This window comes from Schistocerca cancellata, chromosome 4, assembly GCF_023864275.1.
Source record: "Schistocerca cancellata isolate TAMUIC-IGC-003103 chromosome 4, iqSchCanc2.1, whole genome shotgun sequence".
Lineage (NCBI taxonomy): Eukaryota > Metazoa > Arthropoda > Insecta > Orthoptera > Acrididae > Schistocerca > Schistocerca cancellata.
In genome coordinates, this window is record NC_064629.1 from 852,678,220 (window position 1) to 852,699,839 (window position 21,620).

Consider the following 21,620-nt stretch of genomic DNA (forward strand, 5'->3'; position numbering starts at 1 on the left):
TAATTACGAGAATGAACAACCACAAGAAGACTAGGCTCAGGACGGCCACATGGCACTACTGAGAGAAAAGACCATTATGTTTGGTGTATGGTTCACGTGTATTTACAGTAGCAATTTGAGCAACAGTAGTTGGCACCACAGTGATATAATGAACTGTAAACATTGTTTACTTCATGGACAGCTTTATAATTTATGGACCTTTTTTACTTATCTTTCTTTGGTTCAGTGCATTTCTATTTATGAATCTAAAACTTACTTGAGATTTTCCCCACTGAATTCTTTATCAAGAAATTTGGTGAAATGTTCCTTCCCTACAGGATCTTGCAGTAGCTCCTGAAGGCTGAATGCCCAGCGTTTTACTCGCCGAGCAGAAATTTCTTTCCTGCAAGTATATGAGAATATGCATTATTCTGTCATCTACCTAACATAAAAATAATGTGTCTAATGTTTATAAAATAAAAGTGATATTTTATCACTCTAGACAAAATGTCTCTCAGTAGATCTGCAATAATTGTTAGCACTGAATGCTAGTACTCTTGTCTTGGTCACTTATATATGTTCTTATTTACCATCTCATTACTTGTTTCAGGATAAACCCATCATCAGATATGTCAAAATCAATATATGAGGTGTCATCAAAAAGTAATTGGAACTTTTTAATTTTGCATGCTTTATACATCCTGGTTTCAAATAGTTTTTTTTTATCTTGTCGGTGCACATGTTCCTGATATGTTTTTGCATTTTCAGCCATTTTGAATATTAAGTTTATCGTTCACAGTCATAAAGGTCATAGATGTTTTCATGTGCTCAGCATATTTTTAATGTGAGTGGTATGAACATTTCAAAGAGGGTTGAGAAGACAATGAAGATGATGACCACCCTGGACAACAGCACATCAGTTATTGATGACAATGTGGAAAAAGTAAAGAAAATGGTCCTGAAAAGTTGCTGAATCACCCTCTGTGAGGTTACTAACAATGTCAGCATATAATTTGGCTCATTCCAAGCAATTTTTTTGGGTGTTTTTGGCATGGAATGAGTAGCAGCAAAGTCTGTTCCGCAACTGTTGAATTTTGACCAAAAATGATGTCACATAGAAATGGTTCAGGAATTGCTGAATGACATCGACAATGTGCCAGAACTTCTAAAGAAGGTTGCAACAGGTGACAAAACATGGGTATACAGGTATGATGTCAAAACCAAGGCCTAATTGTCTCAGTGCAAATTATCTGAAGAGCCAAGACCAAAAAAAATTCAACCCGTTCAATCATATGTGAAGGTTCTTCTCACAGTTTTCTTTGATTACAGTGGGGTAGTGCATCATGAGTTCTTGCCTTATGGCCATACTACATTCCTTACTACCTGGAAGTTATGCACTGTTTGTGTGAAGCAATCTGAAGAAAATGACCAGAATTGTGGCAAAAGCATTCCATGGAAGTTGCGTCATGATAACGCCCCTGATCACATTCAGTGCCTGTTAATGATTTTTTGGTAAACAACAAAACCATTAACAAAACCATTATGTTGCCTCAGCCACCATGTTTGCTGGACATGGTCTCCTGTACTTCTCTCTATTCCTAAGGCTAAAAAGAATTATGAAAGGACTTTGTTTTGTCACCATTGATGAGATAAAAACAGAATGGCTGAAGGAGCTGAACAAGATAATAAAAAATAAGTTCCAGAAGTTCTTCCAAGACTGGAAAAAGCACTGGCACAACTTAATTATACCTGAGAGGCATTACTTTGAAGGGGAATAGATGATGATGAATAAATAAAGATTCTTCGATTACAACAAAAATTCCCATAACTTTTTGATCATGCCTTGTAACATAGCCTGTCAGCCACTGTTTCATCCCATTAACACCCAATGCCCCTGAATTTATGGAATGGACTAGGAGATGACATGATACTTTGTATTGATTTTGACAGATCTGATGATGAGTTTATCCCAAAAAGCGTTTTGTGATGATAAAAAATTATATTGGTGACCAAGAGAAGTGTATTATAATTCAGTGATGTTTTACACAGTAATATGTAACATGTTGTATGAAGTAATTGTCTCTTATCACATGTAATCACCTGCTACATATACAGGGTGGCCCATTGATAGTGACCGGGCCAAATATCTCACGAAATAAGCATCAAACGAAAAAACTACAAAGAACGAAACTCATCTACCTTGATGGGGGAAACCAGATGACGCTATGGTTGGCCCACTAGAGGTGCCATAGGTCAAATGGATATCAACTGCATTTTTTAAAATAGGAACCCCTATTTTTATTACATATTCGTGTAGTACGTAAAGAAATATGAATGTTTTAGTTGGACCACTTTTTTCGCATTGTGATAGATGGTGCTGTAATACTCACAAACGTATAAGTATGTGGTATCATGTAACATTCTGCCAGTACAGACAGTATTTGCTTCGTGATACATTACCCATGTTAAAACAGACCATTTACCAACTGCGGAAAAGGTCAATATCGTGTTTATGTATGGCTATTGTGATCAAAATGCCCAACGGGCATGTGCTATGTATGCTGCTCGGTATCCTGGACGACATCATCCAAGTGTCCGCACCATTTGCCAGATAGTTACGATATTTAAGGAAACAGGAAGTGTTCAGCCACATGTGAAACATCAACCATGACCCGCAACAAATGATGATGCCCAGGTAGGTGTTTTACCTGGTGTCACAGCTAATTCGCACATCAGTTGCAGACAAATTGCGAGAGAATCGGGAATCTCAAAAACGTCGGTGTTGAGAATGCTACATCAACATTGATTGCACCCGTACCATATTTCTGTGCAACAGGAATTGCATAGCAATGACTTTGAACGTCATGTACAGTTCTGCCACTGAGCACAAGAGAAATTACGGGACGATGACAGATTATTTGCACGTGTTCTATTTAGTGATAAAGCATCATTCACCAACAACAGTAACGTAAATCGGCATAATATGGACTATTGGGCAATGGAAAATCCACGATGGCTGCGACAAGTGGAACATCAGTGACCTTGGTGGGTTAATGTATGGTGTGGCATTATGGGAGGAAGGATAATTGGCCCCCATTTTATCAATGGCAATATAAATGGTGCAATGTATGCTGATTTCCTACTTAATGTTCTACCGATGTTACTACAAGATGTTTCACTACATGACAGAATGACGATGTACTTCCAACATGATGGATGTCTGGCTCATAGCTCATAGCATGTGCGATCATTATGAAAGGCGAACTACTTGCTGTTAAGAAGAATGTCATTACATGTATTGCCAAATGCATTGAGGTTGACAGATAGCATTTTGAGCATTTATTGCATTAATGTGGTATTTTCAGATAATCATGCTGTAGCAGCATGCGTTCTCAGAAATGATAAGTTCAAAAAGGTACATGTATCACATTGGAACAACCAAAATAAAATGTTCAAACGTACCTATGTTCTGTATTTTAATTTAAAAAACCTACCTGTTACCAACTGTTTGTCTAAAATTGTGAGCCATATCTTTGTGACTATTACAGTGACATCTATCACAAAACGAAAAAAGTGGTCCAACTAAAACAGTCATATTTCTTTATGCACTGCACGAATATGTAATAAAAAATGGGGGTTCCTATTTTTAAAAAAACGCAGTTGATATCCATCTGACCTATGGCAGCACCATCTAGCGGGCCAACCATCTAGCGCCATCTTGTTTCCCCCTTCAAGCTAGACAAGTTTCGTTCTTTGTAGTTTTTTTGTTTGACGCTTATTTCACGAGATATTTGGCCCGGTCACGATCTACATCTTGTATATTAACTTTGAAGTTTTCTTATAGTTTTGCAGATGGTTAATACGACCGGACAGTTTAAAAATAATTCATTCCTGCTTTAAAAAATATTCAAATATTTAAAGAAGACGCAAAATGGATGAGAACAGAGGTATCACTGAGTTGAACCTTTGAGTTTAACCTTTGAGTTTAACCTTTTTATTTTTGCCATTTGGCTTTTGTCAAATTTAGAAGTTAGTTGCAATGTGATTGATTCTCATGTCCAGTTTGGACTACAGACTAATATAATCAGGTTACATAAAAGTTGCACATTTAATGAGCCTCTATAGAAACTGTGTCTCTCTTAAACAATTCTTGTTAGTGCTATAAAGCTGAATGAACATACATGTGAGCAACACGATATTTACAGCCATGTCTTTAAAGTACCACAGGCAATAATTTTTAGTAATTAAATAATCTTTCATTTCAAAACTAATTTCTTGAATATTGTATTCATGCTTTCCATTTCTGTTTCATTCCAGTTCCAAAAATAATTAGCACAACTCACGCTGTTTTTTCCTGCTCCCATAATTCAGTACTATCTGAAATCCATGGATTAGTAAGCTCAGGTGGAGTGAAAAATGGATCATATTCAATATACTGTTCAAAGTAGCTGATGCACCTGAAACAACAATTCAGTTTTAGTCATTAGGTATTAGATTTGCAGTTATATTCTTTTATGAGTAAAATATAAACAATATCAAACTATAATTATTTTAGTCTGGCACCTACCAGGAACTCTTACACAGAGCGACAACAACAAATCTCAGTTCTATTAGAAAGCAATGGAAGTGTTTCAATGGTATTTCCTTTTGCAAAAGCACTGCACATGCACCAAGCATGTCAGACAGTGCTTACTATGTTTTTTGATGTCTGATTTAACTCCCTCAACAACATTTAACGATTGGAAAAAAAAGTCCCTTTAGATAAGTGCTCAAAACAATCTACACAATTTCATGCAACATCAAGATATATGTGAGTTACATACATGCAGCAATGTTCTTAAATTACATTAGTACTGCAATTCTTATCACTGCAGTCAGCAGAAAAGAAAGAACTGCACAAAGTAAAGCAAGAGTAGCAGCAGTACAGTGTATGCAGTGGTAGAATGCTTATAGTGCATATTCCAATTCTTCTGCACCACTTCATTAAACACTAGTACAATTATAATGACAGCCAAGTCATTTGGATCTGTCTACACAATACTATTGGGTACAAAGATGTGATCAGGGTGAGCTGCAGAGGAACAAAGTTAGAAGATTGTGACAATCATACTCTCTTTGTAGGGTCACTGTCTTTAACTTGAACAAAAACTGAAAGAATGTACAACACAGGAGTAAAGTGCCTGCCAGATCAAAGGATGAGACTGGAATGATATGTATAATCATTTTTTAATATGACGTTTTTACAATGAGCAGGTAAAATGTTCACTTCTAAGTACTACAAAACAGTGACAACAATACAAAGCTAACATAAGTTATCTTTTCCACTACAAGAAAAAAAATGTACATGTTCATTCAGATCCAGTCTCTAGTCATCAGAGTGATTAAATCATGCATTAGAAATGATAATATGGAGATTTCAGTAGATGCAATCAGTTGTAAATAGATGTATGAGGGCTGGAATTGAGTTTTCAAGATATGAAACCTCTTCTGTGGGAAAATGCAACTGTCAGAAACCTCCAGAGTTGGGTAAAATATTTAATAATATTGGAAGCAAAATTCTATCAAGAAAACTATAAAATTATGAGACGGAACCGAGAAATGTAAGTATTACCAATAGAAACATTTAAAAGCACATACACTATCCTAGGTTTCAGAACAAATAGTTCCTCTCTGGAGACGAGTGAGAGATTGACTGGAAGGTTAAAAAGTAAGAACAGGTCACTCATAACCCAGGATGACAGTGACCCATTTGTTACAGCATCTCTATGCATTCACAAAGAATAATGTTAGAGCAGTAAAGGGCTATCAGAATTGTGTGCAGTTTCAGTTCACAAAGTATGTGCAAAGTACTGTTCAAGAACCTCGGTATCTTACCACAGTCAAACAAGCAAACACATTCCATTATGTGAATTTTACATACTTATGAACTGATTCAAAACACCAGCATTCACTGAACATCAAACAAAAATTATTTGCACTCGGATAACACCATTACAACCATTGCACACTTAGGTGTATACTGTTGTTCAGTTTACTATTTTCAGTGGGCTTCTAACAGAAATGCAAAATGTGAAGAATAAACCTCACATTTTCAAACTGAAGTTGGAATGCTTGTCAGTTGCACATTTCTCCTCATACTAGTTGCATTCATTAGTTTAGAAACTTAGTTGCAATGCTGTATTCATATGTATGTAAATTTGTAAACCTTTTATTTTTCCTATGCTTTTTATTGGCACTCTGTTAACTATTTACACAATTGTTTTGGCTGAAATAGATAAATAAAGAGAGAGAGAGGTAGATAAAAATAGAGAATCAATTCAGTCATGAGTCAAGCATCCTACATAGGCTTCCTTATGAGATTAATACAGACATCTACGTACATACATGTTCTGTAATTTGTGCTTACAAAAATACAGTATTGAATGGTATTTTTGTACAAAAAGTGCCACAATATGTATACAAGGCTTTTTGTGTGTAGTGAATGTGAAATAATAATAAAAACTATGATTCCAGTAACAACAAGTATGTTAGATGCTTAACAACAGATATGGTAACTGCAAGCAGTGCAATGACATACCGTATGTATTAACATTAAAGTGTTGTGCACATTTTGGGTGTGAATTAGCAAGAAAAGAAGACATTATAAAGATTGTTCACAAAGACAATGTGGAATTGTTAGGAAAAACAAAATCCTTAGAAAATTGTATTAGGGAGCTGCAGAGAAACATTAAGGAAACCAAAAATGTTCAAATATCAAAAACTTTTTACAGTCTTCAATGCAGCAGCATTAAAATATCTGACAAACAAGATGCAAAAACAAACAGGGAAAGTGAAATGATGACAAAAAAGAGTGAAGTGACAATGACCAAGAGCTTGTCTATTACAAATATGTCTGTCCAGAGTGAAATGGTCGGAAATGAGACACACCAGAAAAACAAGATACAGTACTTATTTTAGTGGACAGCCAGGAAAGAGGGTGTGGATCACTTCTACAGGAGAAGTTAGACTCTTCTTACCAGGTGGAGACATAATGAAACCAGGTGCACCTTTAAAGAAAATCACAAGAAATGCAATTGCCACAAAAACTTCCACAACAGACAATACATAAGTGGTAATAGGAGGAACGAATGAGATTGATAGCCCCATTCAAATGGTTAAACAAAACATACAGCACTGACATGGAAGAAAGCTGGAAAACTTTCATTTCAACCTCAAGTCACCACATAAACACAGCTTGTTCAAAGGTCAGCAGAAAGATAAGTGTATGACATAGTAATAAATGGATCACCAGAGAAATCTGAAACGCCAGATAAGACTTAATTTTTTTTTTAATAAAAGATAAGGAATGTAATAGTCCTGCAGACATAAGAGACATACAGACATAAGAAGAATGAATATAGCAAAATGATAAGGCAACCAAAATCTGAACAATATTAACATTGGATTGGAATTCATCAAATATTTCTAATACCATCAGATTGTGGCGTCGCAACTACTGCGCGATCGCCCATTTGTCTATTAAAAGCTTTACTTCAGAATGTATGTGGGCTGCAATGGAAGCCGGTAGAGTATTATACGGTCAGTAACGGACGAGTTGTGTCCTGCAGACTGACATCACGGCCATCTGTTGCGGCTGCGCATGTGAAAGCAGTGGAGTAGCACTGGCAGACCACTTACATTATACGAAACTAAAAATATTAATAACTAATAAAGGAATAACCTCAGGAACATCATATTTGATGTAAATCCTTCTGTTGTGAAAACAAACAACATGTCAAAGTCTGAGATCAAAAATAGTTGTATTTTGGAAGTTAGTACGAAAAAAAAAAAAAAAAAAAAAAACTTAATTTTCCGACAGTCAAGAATTTAAATAAATACAGTGACATAATAGTTCACCTTCAGTGACTATGTACGATGATCTGATAACACTTTCAGTGTTCATATATAAATTTGGAAAGTTTTTAGTTTCAGAAAACCTCTGTAACTTTTCTATAATAATAATTTCAAGCATTCTAAGTAAATATGTGTATTGTGTGTTAGGGTGCATGTGAATGAGAATGTGTGTGTGACAGTATGTGGGACATTCGGCATTATTAAAAATCATTCATGTAATTCTCTGCAAGAACTGGCAAGTGTTCCAACTCTGTAACGTGGGAACGAATCCACTAGTGGTTCCCCTACTAGTGAATGTCGGATGTCCAAGTCTGTATGCTTATGTATAAGACAGCCAGAACATTCGCGACTACATAATAAATTTCCAGATGTAGAGTAAAGCTTATAGTTCATTTTGATTTGTTTATTTAATTAGAGTGTTTTGTGTTACTTAATTTGATGACGTCAATGAGCCTAGAGAAGTGGTTGGTGCTTGCTAGATTTTGGCGCGAGCCGCGCCCTAGAAGTGAATTCTCATTGGTCGTAAGTGCTGGCAGCCAACGAGAAGTGAGATGGTTGGCTGCCTAGTGAGGAGATATAGTTTTTGAGTGTGGGAGAGCAAGAAAGGGGTCGCGAGCTAGCTTTGATTGGAGGCGGTTATGCTGGATGTGACTTTTCGCATTATGTGTAAGATGAAGTCTTGGGATGACTTCCGCGTCATGGTCCAGTGTTAATGGTATCTGGTAGTGACCAGAAACTGTTTTTGAAAACTTTAGAGTGTTGTGATAATTCGTTCCGACGAAAATAGTGAGCAAACTTTGAATTATATAGCGTGGCGGTACTGAGTATATTCTTACTGAGTGTTTTATGGCGAGCATAAACTTTTACTAAAGACAACCACTGAATATCATGTGCAGGAGTAATTGACTGATCATTGACTGTGTTACAAGTAATTGGTTTCGGAATTTGGGAAGGTAAAAGTTCTGGCTGTTTTAGGTATGGTGATAACTGTGAGCAGAAACTTTAGTAATTTTCGTAAATGTGGGCTGATGATCTTGCTTAACGGCAATAAAGATCTATTGAAGGTTTAAATTTGAACTTCATGTTTAAAGTACGAGTGACATCCCCTTTCCGAATCATTTCTTTAAAGTACATAGACAATTTTCTGCAAATTTTACTTATAGCGGCCTCCGGTGTGTAGCTATGAGGTTGCAGTTTCCTCAACACTGCTTTTCTGTGATCTCGTAAGTAGCTGCAGTCAGGAGTTTTACGTGCGAAGATCTACCGCTGTAAAGAGGTAGGTGAACAAAAAATTATAAAAGAAATTGCATTGCAGCAGTAGCAACGTGTAATCCGTCGCAGTTGGTGCATCACACGCACGCACGTAAAAAATCTGTCACAAGATCACTAAATACAAACAGGAATGAATCAAATAAGATAGAAAGTGAGAACATAGTACTTGCAGCATAAGGGAAAAAACTGACTGATCCATGTGAAGTGTATTCCACTTTAAATTAGAATTGTGTCAATATAGTCCTGAAGCTAATCAAACAAAATAAATCTTAACTAAAAAGAGAATAGTTTCACCAGAAATAACAGAATGCCAGTCCTCTTTCCAGCAGATGAAACAAATGTTACAAATATAATCAGATCACTGAAAAACAAAGATACTGAGGGCATAGTTCTACATCTATATCTACATACACACTCTGCAGTCCGCCATACGGTGCGTGGCATACCACAACTAGTATCTTCTCTCCCTGTTCCACTCCCAAACAGAACGAGGGAAAAATGACTGCCTATATACCTCTGTACAAGCCCTAATCTCTCTTTTCTTATCTTTGTGGTCTTTCCGTGAAATATAAGTTGGTGGCAGTAAAATTGTACTGCAGTCAGTGTCAAATGCTGGTTCTCTAAATTTCCTCAGTAGCGGTTCACGAAAATAACGCCTCCTTTCCTCCAGAGACTCCCACCTGAGTTCCTGAAGCATTTCCGTAACACTCGCGTGATGATCAAACCTACCAGTAACAAATCTAGCAGTCCGCCTCTGAATTGCTTCTATGTCCTCCGTCAATCTGACCTGATAGGGATCCCAAATGCTCGAGCAGTACTCAAGAATAGGTCATATTAGTGTTTTATAGGCAGTCTCCTTTGCAGATGAACCACATCTTCCCAAAATTCTACCAATGAACTGAAGACAACTATATGTCTTCCCCACAACTGCCATTACATGCTTGTCCCACTTCATATCGCTCTGCAATGTTACGCCCAAATATTTAATCGACGTGACTGTGTGAAGTGCTACACTACTAATGGAGTATTCAAACATTACAGGATTCTTTTTCCTATTCATCTGCATTAATTTACATTTATCTATATTTAGAGTTAGCTGCCATTCTTTGCACCAATCACAAATCCTGTCCAAGTCATCTTGTATCCTCCTACAGTCACTCAACGATGACTCCTTCCTGTACACCACAGCATCATCAGCAAACAGCCGCACATCGCTATCCACCCTATCCAAAAGATCATTTATAAAGATAGAAAACAACAGCGGACCTACCACACTTCCCTGGGGCACTCCAGATGATACCCTCACCTCCGATGAACACTCACCATCGAGGACAATGTACTGGGTTCTATTACTTAAGAAGTCTTCGAGCCACTCACATATTTGGGAACCAATCCCATATGCTCGTACCTTAGTTAGGAGTCTGCAGTGGGGCCGGCTGGAAGTCAAGGAATATGGCATCCGTCTGATACCCTTCATCCATGGTTCGCAAGATATCATATGAAAAAAGGGCGAGTTGTGTTTCGCAGGAGCGATGCTTTCTAAAGGCCGTGCTGACGCATGGACAGCAACTTCTCTGTCTCAAGGAAATTCATTATATTCGAACTGAGAATATGTTCAAGAATCCTGCAACAAACCGATGTTAAGGATATTGGTCTGTAATTTTGAGGATCCACCCTTCTACCCTTCTTATATACAGGTGTCACCTGCACTCTTTTCTAGTTGCTCGGGACATTATTTTGGGCAAGAGATTTGCGATAAATGCAAGCTAAGTAAGGAGCCAATGTAGTAGAGTACTCTCTGTAAAACCGAATTGGAATCCCATCAGGACCTGGCGATTTATTTATTTTCAATCCATTCAGCTGCTTCACAACTCCAGGTATGTCTATCACTATGTCCTCCATACGGGAATCTGTACGAGACTCAAAGGGCGATATGTTTGTACGATCCTCCTGCGTGAAAGATTTCTCAAATGCTAAATTTAAAATTTCAGCTTTCGTTTTGCTGTCTTCCGTTGCCAGGGCAGACTGATCAATGAGTGACTGGATGGAAGCCTTCGACCCACTTACCGATTTTACGTAAGACCAAAATTTCCTTGGGTTTTCAGCAAGATCTTTTGTTAAGGTATGATGGTGGTAGTGGTTGTATGCTTCGCGCATCGCTCATTTTACAGCAGCACGAATCTCTACTAACTTTTGCCTGTCCTCATTCTCCCGATCTTTCTTGTACCACACATGCAACTGTCTTTGCTTCCTGAGCATTCTCCGAATTTCTCTGTTAAACCACGGTGGGTCTTTTCCATCTGTAACCCACTTTTTAGGCACATACTTGTCCAATGTGTGATTTACAATGTGTTTAAAATTTGCCCATAATTCTTCCACGTCCATCGTACCGGAAGTAAATGAAGTCGATCCATTTATTAAGCGGGATGCTAACAACAGCTTATCTGCTCTTTCTAGTAAGAATACTCTCCTAGCCTTCTTGACCGACTTTTTAACTTTTGTAACCATATTCGTAATGACAACATCATGATCACTAATCCCTGTCTCAACACTGACACCGTCGATGAGGTCTGGTCTGTTCATGGCTATCAGATCTAAAATATTTCCATTATGCGTTGGCTGTCGATTTACCTGCTCAAGACAGCTTTCGGATAATGTGTTCAAAAGTAATTCACACGATGGCTTGTCTGTACCATTTGTAATGAATCCAAAGACATCCCAGTCTATACTAGGTAGGTTGAAATTGCCTCTGACTAATATATCATGATCCGGGTACTTCTGCGATACAGAGTGTAGACTCCCTTTGAATGATTCTAGAACTGTCACGGTGAAACCTGGTGGCTGGTAATAACACCCAAAAATTAACTTTATTTCTCCTAGCCCTGTTAAGCGGGTCCAGATAACTTCACAACCACACTCTACTTTGACCTCAGTAGACACTATATTTTTGTCAACTGCAATGAAGACACCACCTCCTACGGTGTCTAATCTGTCTTTCCTATACAAGTTCCAACCCTCACCAAATATTTCAGAACTTCCTATCTCAGGGTTCAGCCAGGTCTCAGTCCCAAGAATAATTTGCACGCCACACGTTTCCTGGGGGGCTGTAAATTCAGGAACTTTATTCCGAACACTGTGGCATATCTGCAAAAATAATCAAACACTGCTTACAGTATACAGTAAAGCCTCTGACATTCCTAGTAAACTTGGTAATGGAAAAAGGTCTGTCCCCAACAAGTCCAAAAAAGAGTAAAGTAGTCCCAATTTATAAAAGTGATGGCAAGAGGGATTGTGGAAATTATAGCCCTATAACAATTACATCCACCTTATCAAAAATGGTAGAAACAGCCTTTAAAAAGAGAGTTATAAAGTACACAGAAAAACAAAATATCCTGGATGAAGCACAGAACTGCTTTAGGAATGGGAAGTCTACAAAAATGGTAGTGGCATGTTTCATGACACACATAATCAGAGCTATAGAAGAATAGAAGAAACTCTGTAGTATATCGCTGGATCTCTTAAATGCCTCTGGCTGTGTATGGCATACTACTCTGTTAGATAAACTGCATGGATGTGAGATCATAGGGAATGGAACCAGTCTAATAAAATCATTTTCAGAAAACAGAGAACAAAGTTTGAAATTAAAATAAACTTGATATTTGGTTCACTAATGTTTATAATGTATGTGAATGACATGACAGCATCAGTAAAAGAAAATGTAATCATGTGTGCAGAGGATAGGTCAAGAAATGATTTTGAAATGGGAGCTATCATGGGCATAGAATGGACAAATTAATATTTAAGTGAAACCAGTCTGTTTGTACAAGGAAAGAAAAAAACCTACCTGGAAACACTTGCAAAGAGAACAACAAATGCAGAGAAATAAAATATAAAACTTGCAGGCACATTGAGAGTAGATGTTGACACAAGCAAGTTCCTGAGATTGACAATAGAGAGATTTATGTCTTGGAAAAATCACATAGAAAAGATGTGTTCAAAAATAGGCAACAATGTATTTTTAATGAAGAAAATGACCTACACAGTTGATGTAGATATATTATTAAAGATGTACTAACTAATTCATCCACATTTATCATTCTGTATAATAATATGAGGTTGTTGTTGTTGTTGTTGTTGTTGTTGTGGTCTTCAGTCCTGAGACTGGTTTGATGCAGCTCTCCATGCTACTCTATCCTGTGCAAGCTTCTTCATCTCCCAGTACCTACAACAACCTACATCCTTCCGAATCTGCTTAGTGTATTCATCTCTTGGTCTCCCTCTACGATTTTTACCCTCCACGCTGCCCTCCAATACTAAACTGGTGATCCCTTGATGCCTCAGAACATGTACTACCAACCGATCCCTTCTTCTGGTCAAGTTGTGCCACAAACTTCCCTTCTCCCCAATCCTATTCAATACTTCCTCATTAGTTATGTGATCTACCCATCTAATCTTCAGCATTCTTCTGTAGCAGCACATTTCGAAAGCCTCTGTTCTCTTCTTGTCCAAACTATTTATTGTCCATGTTTCACTTCCATACATGGCTACACTCCATACAAATACTTTCAGCAATGACTTCCTGACACTTAAGTCTATACTCAATGTTAACAAATTTCTCTTCTTCAGAAACGCTTTCCTTGCCATTGCCTGTCTACATTTTATATCCTCTCTATTTTGACCATCATCAGTTATTTTGCTCCCCAAATAGCAAAACTCCTTTACTACTTTAAGTGTCTCATTTCCTAATCTAATTCCCTCAGCATCACCCGACTTAATTCGACTACATTCCATTATCCTCGTTTTGCTTTTGTTGATGTTCATCTTATATCCTTCTTTCAAGACACTGTCCATTCCATTCAACTGCTCTTCCAAGTCCTTTGCTGTCTCTGACAGAATTACAATGTCATCGGCGAACCTCAAAGTTTTTATTTCCTCTATATGAGGTACGGCAGCAAATGTGCATGTGAACAGATTGGAAGAAAAGAAAGAAAGAAAGAAGAAGTATTCAAAGATACTGGAAGGATACTGATAATGAGAGAGTACTATAAAATCAAATTCAAATAATATAAAATTTTGACTAAGAGAATACTTAAAATGAATATGTTTGTACAGTGTCATGGATTATTTTGAGACTAGCCCAAAAGAACTAGAAAGAATTTGCAGTACTAAAGCACTATGCTGAGAAATAAGCTACATATACTGTGTTAATGAAAAATAAACACAAAATTGTTCTTACACTTCATCAACACTCTTAGCACTGCAGCAGAAATTGAAATTGGGTGGCTATATCTTATAAATTAAATTAGTAAAAAAGCTTTTGTTTTTCCTGTGTTTTCACTAAGTATTATACATACAGGGTGATTCAGCTGCCGCTACCTATGGGCTTTCTGCAACCCACAATACCCTCAAGAACTGCACATGAGATTTTCATATTCTCTCACTCCCTACATTTAAACTGTTAGTCCTACAGTAAACACAAGCAGGAACTTTTTGCAGGAAATTTAATGTAGTACTGGGATATGTTTTCACTGGGGGGGGGGGGGGGGGGCGCACAGTTTTTGAGTTATTGAAGAATAACACATTTGACTGTCACTTTGTACTTTTTTTAAATAATTCAGAAACTATGGCCTCCAGTCCTGTAAGACTAATAGTTTGCATGTATCGAGCAAGTGGATATGAAGATCACGTGTGTGGTATTCGAAAAGATGTGTGTTGCATAAAACCCATAGGTAGGGTGAATTACCCTGTATATGTGCAAGTAAGTCTATTGTAAAATATTATAAATGTGCTCGAATTGTAATTTAACCTGTACATGTAATTGTAAATGTATACTGACATACGCAGCATCACTCTAAACAGTGATCAAAGGATGGATGAATGAATGAATGAATAAATAAATACTGACAGTGTTCGCCAAAAACAATGAGGACCTTTTTCAAAGAGACTGTAAGATGTGACATACACAGCCATGACACCAAACATCACTGAAAATCAACAACCTATGTATGTTCAGAAGCAAGGAATACTTCTTTTGACGTATTTTCTAGAAATCAATTGAATGCTTCCTTTGTAAGTTTTTTCATATCAATTTCCATGACCAGAAGGAAAACAAAGTTTTTTGTATGTAGAACACAAAAGGGGACCATACAAATAACAACTCATGATACTACTAATTTTATGCAGACTTATGTTACAGCTTTTTTCTGTATTTAATGAAAAAGAGGCTGCATAAGAACTTTATAGTCCCTGCAACTGCATATTTCACAAGTAAATAATAATGCCTTAGAATGAAATGCAGACAATATTAAAGCATCTGTCCACTGCATCATAATGTATTTTTTAAAACACATAGTTCAACAACACTTCTCAACAAATTTTCAAAATGTCCCAAGCACACTTAAAATACTTCTTTGGTATATATCTGAATTGGAAAGATAATGATGCATTGTTAAAACATATAACAGGCTTAACTGAAGTCACAGCCAAATTACAGGTCCCTATATCCATAGATGTGCTTAATGTTTTGAAAATATTAATATATATAATCTATTTCCAGTGAAACGACTGCTGCGCAAATCAGTTTGCTCAGCTGGATGGACAACTACATAATGTTCAATCAATATTTGCAGTCAAAACAACTTTTAATAAAAAAGCTTCAGCTTTCATTCTAAAGTAGCCTGAAAATAAGTAAAATATTTAAAACTAATGTTACTGTGAAACAGCAGAAGAAGACAATGCAATACTCCTGATTTGTTTCAAAACTGGTTGAGGGGCACTCAACAGACATTAAGGTTTTGTGTTGCTCTCAGATCACCTGACCTCAATACTGAAAACCTCAGATTCGACTCCAAGCAATCTCAGCAAGTTGTGAGCAGCAACTCAGCAGTTAGATTAGGATGGCCTCTCACTGCTTCATATGTCTCACAGAGTCTATGTCATACCGCACCTCTGTTTTTAACAGAGTGAAAGGTGTTACATGCTTCTAAATAGCTATTTCTGATTCAGATGCTTGTGAGTGTACATTTGTGTGAGTCTTATATGGAATTTAAATTTTGTAACAATTTTTCTTGGGTTATCCTCCAGTTTGGTTTCACTGCTTGTAAAACTGAGCAGTGTGAAATTTGGGCTCAGTCAGATAAGGAGAAGGAGAGTCCCAGGACTGTCCATGCATGACAACTTCATTCAGTATTTAATGCAGACAGATTATTTACCATAGTCTCCTTAACTGAATACTTTTTTATTTCACAGATCCTATTGGTCATGTGATGCAATGGGTCAGTGACACCTAGACAGGTAAAGAGAGGGCAGAGTGAGCTGATCCATTCCATTTTACAATCCAACCCAGATCACCCTATTTGTCTTTTAGTTTTGAGAGAGGGTATGAGTCAGAGCACATGCACCATCTTAGCCTTCAATGTGTTCCTGAGAGGTAATTTATTTGACTGGGTATTACTCAGATGAAGTAGCTGGAAGCAGACTACCATCTGTCAAATATGTTAATTGTTGATAGTTCTCTTTTACAATTTGAGAGTGTGTAAATTGGGACTGAGCATGAATACTGACACAGGGGTTGAGAAACTGTATACAGAAATTAGAAGCTTTGAAGCAGTTTTTGGACAAGTTGTCCAGCTGTAGATATTTCATGCTACTCTTGCAAATCCATGGTGGCTTGCTAGTCTGAAAATAAAGGAAAAGACCACTGCTCATCTCGTGCTGGTAATTTGATGCCTATTTTGGTTGTTTAGCTTACTATGAAAAAAAATTGAAAAAAAAAAACACAGGAAAACATTGCCTATGAAACTCTTCCTGAATTGAGTTTTCAGTCCTATTCCGGCATTAGCATTCGACACAGCAGCAATAATAACTTTTAGAATTCACTGAAACTTTTCTTGTTGAAGCACCATCTCATGGAGCATCTTTCCATGGTCCAGGGGGTACACATCATGCAGTGTGGACGTAGAAAGTTACTTACAGCAGAAAATTGTTTATGTTCCATAATGAATTTGAGTAATCCCTTGACAGAGAGAACACAATTTGTTATGTTTATACAGGGTGAGGCAGCTACGTCATAACACCCCTTGTATCTCTCCAACCTTGAAAGATACAAAGATGTTGTTTGGACAGTGAATTGCAGCTACTTTAATACATCACATTTCATGTTTGTGCTATTTTTTATTACAGAGATATGAGGCCAAATTTTTTTTTTAAATGGGACCCTATGTTAATTTTTAGCGTAACACGATGGGCTTAAAAAGACGGTTTCAAATATGTGTATATCATAATATTTAGGCGAATAGTTTTTTAGACACGGATATGTTCCCATATCGTATTCGTCCTTCGAAACGGCTTTGTCCAATGGGACCTTTCCTTTGACCACTGAGGAACTTAACAGGAAAGGCATTGTTTTTCTGCTTTTTGATAACGCCGCAAGGTGACGCACGAGGTAGCTGGAGAGAAGGATATAAATGTGCTGCTGGGTAATGAGAGATCGCATTTCCATCACAGTTTCTTGGAGCAGACATGTACACCAATGAAGAAAAGTTAGATACGGTTCTAGTGTATGGTGAAAGCAGAAGAAATGCTGTTAGAGCAATAAAGCAATATGGAGAGCTGTATCCCAATCGTGAGTGTCCTACGCGCAGCTTCTTGCACGTATTTGCAAGAAACTACTTGAATCAGGATCATGGAATGCCATGCAGAGGACAAGGCAGAAAACTGCAACTGGCGAGCTACATGAAGAGGGCGTTCTAGCGTTGGCACATAACGACCCAACTGTTTTGTCGCATTGTATCATCTCAGAATGTGGCATAAGTCAGAGAAGTATTATACACATATTGCACCAGCATAAATTTCACCCATTTCACCTCTCATTACATCAAGCACTCTCCAGTGTGGATTTCAATCGGCACCAGAAATTTTGCCGGTTTGCACTGCAGCACCCACAAGATGATCCAACGTTTTTTCAATGGGTGCTTTTTACTGATGAAGCGACATTCACCAACCACAGTAATGTGAATTTGCATAATATGCATTAGTGGTCAATAGAGAACCCTCAGTGGCTTCGACAGGTACAGCATCAGCAACCCTGGAGTGTTAACGGGTGGTGCGGCATCATCAGAAATGTCATTGTGGGGCTGTACGTCATTCCGGGTATACTAAATGGCAATAACTATGCACAGTTCCTGCGAAACATTCTGCCCATTTTGCTGGAGGAGGTACCCTAACTACGCATCAGTGCATGTGGTTCCAACATGATGGCTGTCCTGCTCACTCTTCCCATGTGGCTGCAGAGCTGTTAAATGAAAAGTTCCTGGATTGTTGGATAGGACAACGTGCTGAAGTGAAGTGGCCAGCCTGGTCTCCTGATTTGACCCCTCTTGATTTTTTTTCTGTGGGGAGCAAGCAAACATAAAGTGTATGCTCAAATACCAACTACGCCAGATGATATGAAGCAACATATCATCGAAGCATGTGCTGATATCTCACGCGACTACAAATGTGCAATGCAGCAGAGGGGAAGCATTTTGAGCACATGCTTCAGTAAAGTTTTGTATCATGTACAGTATGCATTTTGCATCTTTGTGTGTATTTGCTTTGTATTGTGATCTGTAGTAAATATTTTCAAATAAAAAACAAATACATATCAAATAATTGTGACCAATAAGGGCCTACTCATATACATTTGTATTTCTGTTACTTAAAATGTGTTAACATCTTATAGTATTTTAATACTGTATGTTGTCTACTATTTTGGTATCACAGTTGCCAAATAACTGAATAATATTTGCACAACATCATCAGTTAATTTCTGCGCAAAATATTGCAGTATGTATTACTATTGTCAGGTAAATGGGCATGTTTGTGTAAGGACGGACTCGCAACGTTTACCATGTACCCTACACAACAGGAAAGGTCATACTGGACAACGCCGCTTCGAAGGACAAACATGATACGAGAACATATCTGTGTCTCAAAAACTATTAGCCTAAATATTATGATATACACATATTTGCAACTGTCTTTTTAAGCCCATCATGTTATGCTAAAATTTAACATAAGGTTCCATTTAAAAAAAACAAAGATGGCCTCATATCTCTGTAATAAAAAATAGCAAAAACATGAAATGTGATGTATTCAAGTAGCCCCTGTCCCTGCAATTCACTGTCCACACAGCATCTTCGTATCTATTACAGTTGGGGAGATACAAGGTGTGTTATGACTTAGCGGCCTCACCCTGTATGTTCCTTATCATTGTGTATGTCGAAGCATGATTCCGTGTCCCTTCTGAAAACAAAGCACCATATCTGAATTTCAGTATTATTTTAAAACTTTATTAATGTAACATTGTCAATAGTGATATCTCTCATGCAGTTTTAGAACAAAATGAAACATCACTTATGGTATCTGTTCCCAATTCTGTCATCATGGCCATCTTCAATCCTAATTTGTCTTTTGAAACAAAAATCAAATTAGCCAATGCACAGAATCATCAAGTGAACCAGAAAGAAGTATTTAATCATTTAAATAGGAATCAATTAAATCTCATAAATTACAATAACAATATCAGAAAGTTCATTCCAAATGACATAAGAATATTATTTACCCGAGTACACTAGTGTGCTAAGTTCCTTAGGACAGATCCTTCACAATGGAATGAAAATACATATTTCATCAATGCTCTACACCCAGATATTAAACGCTGTAAATGATCCAGCTGAGAGAGGTTATAAGCTCTTGGAGGACCACAATAAATAATTTGCATAAAATGAGAAACAGAAGCACCATATTCTTTGGGCTGTATCTGGGTATTGCCGTTGGTTTCCAGGCCATAAAAAACTTTATTACAGAATAAGATTTTTAAAAGAAAATGTGTTTTTCTTTTAATATTTTCCTCACAATTGTTGAACATTGTAGGTTTATAAATGATATTATTAAAGTTAGTACAATAATACTGATAATTAAACTGCACTTTATTGGATAATCAACTATTTGTGTAAAATATTTTTTGAGATCAAAATAAACAAGATTTTTATCTGATTTTTCATCTGCCTCTACCCCCAGATGTAGGTGGCTTAGGGGCACACTTTTCCCCTTAACATGCAAGTCATTTTTTTGTGGAATGGAACCAAGCTTATAGATAGCAAAAGGAAAAATACAAATTTCAAAAACAAAAGTCACCCTTTTGTACATCAGTGACCTGACTGACAAAACTTGTGGCTCTATGAGGTTATTCACAGGTGGTACAGTTGTACACCAGAAGGCAACCTCATTCAAAAATTTTTATTAAATACAAGGAGATTACATCTGCAGATGATCAGAGCTTGCTGTAAAGACCAATAACTGACCCAAAACAGAAATAAATGTAATGTACAATGTATAACTAGGGAAAAGACCCAATATTGTTTGATACATGAGCAGTGATCAGTTACTAGAATTAGTCATAACCATCAAGTATCTAGGAGTATCTGCACACGGCGATTTACAGTGATAGACATAAATCTGTCCATGGGGAATGCAGATGCAGACAAAGATTTATAACAAGAATCATAAGGAAGTGTCTTTCAGCAAATTCATGACTACTGATGTAAGTCTGAGACCCTTTACACACTAGCAGGATGCAGTAGGTCAACAAAAGGAAACAAATTTTCAGTTAGTAAGTTGCTATACCATTTGCCAGTGACAGACAATGACAGATCTGCCATGGGCCTAATTTCATCCTTTGTAAACTTCCCTCATCACCATCCTCTCCTGAATGTTGCCCTCTTGGCAAGGAGCTTATCAACACTACTGCACCCTTTCATCAGATGCACTAACATGTAACATGGCTGACCAGATCACATGAGCTTTTTCTAAGCTTTGATCACCCAATGGCTGTACCTGCACCAGTTCCAATCCCCTGTGACATGTGACATGAGGAAAGCAGAAATACACATCTGAGGTGATGGCTTCTGTACTCCACAGTGAGAAGGTGGTTCTAGAGGAATGGCTGTTTGCTAGTTGTTGCTGTCCATCACTGAATTGGTGACTGATTTGCTGTGCTGTAGCCCATCTTTTCACTGTTACACTCTACAATATTCAATGGAAATCCAATCAATACACTGTTGCTCATGACTTCTCTTGTGGCAGAAGTTTTTGACAAATTGAGGTACACCCTTGATATTATGGCACATGGTAAGCTTAGTACATGCATGGGCTCTGAAGTGAAGTGTGCCACGCAATGGGCACCTGTGATTTTATGATGATCAAATGTACTTATATAGCTCACTCTGTCCATTCCACATTTGACTGTCATGCCAATGTGAACTACAAGTTCTGATGACATCCCAGTCATCGGACACACCAAGCTATTCCACTCATCATGGCGATAGAAGTGACCTTCCTCTCACTCTCAAACATAGTAGCTATCTATAATTCAACTGCTGAATAGTAGATATTATGATAAGTAATGGCCTCATAACTCTCTCTTGAGGTATACT

General features: G+C 37.4%; 1 protein-coding gene across 2 annotated transcripts in view; it reads right to left on the reverse strand.

Moving 5' to 3' along the window:
- Nucleotides 1-21,620, reverse strand: part of LOC126184970 (regulator of G-protein signaling 7) — a 278,200-nt gene that overhangs the window by 51,128 nt on the left and 205,452 nt on the right. For both annotated transcript variants that reach the window (XM_049927666.1, XM_049927667.1), the window contains exons 9-10: nt 4,323-4,436; nt 257-382 (exon numbers count right to left, since the gene is read on the reverse strand). In XM_049927666.1, coding sequence (XP_049783623.1) covers nt 257-382; nt 4,323-4,436 — 240 coding nt within the window. The remainder of the gene's footprint in view (nt 1-256; nt 383-4,322; nt 4,437-21,620) is intronic.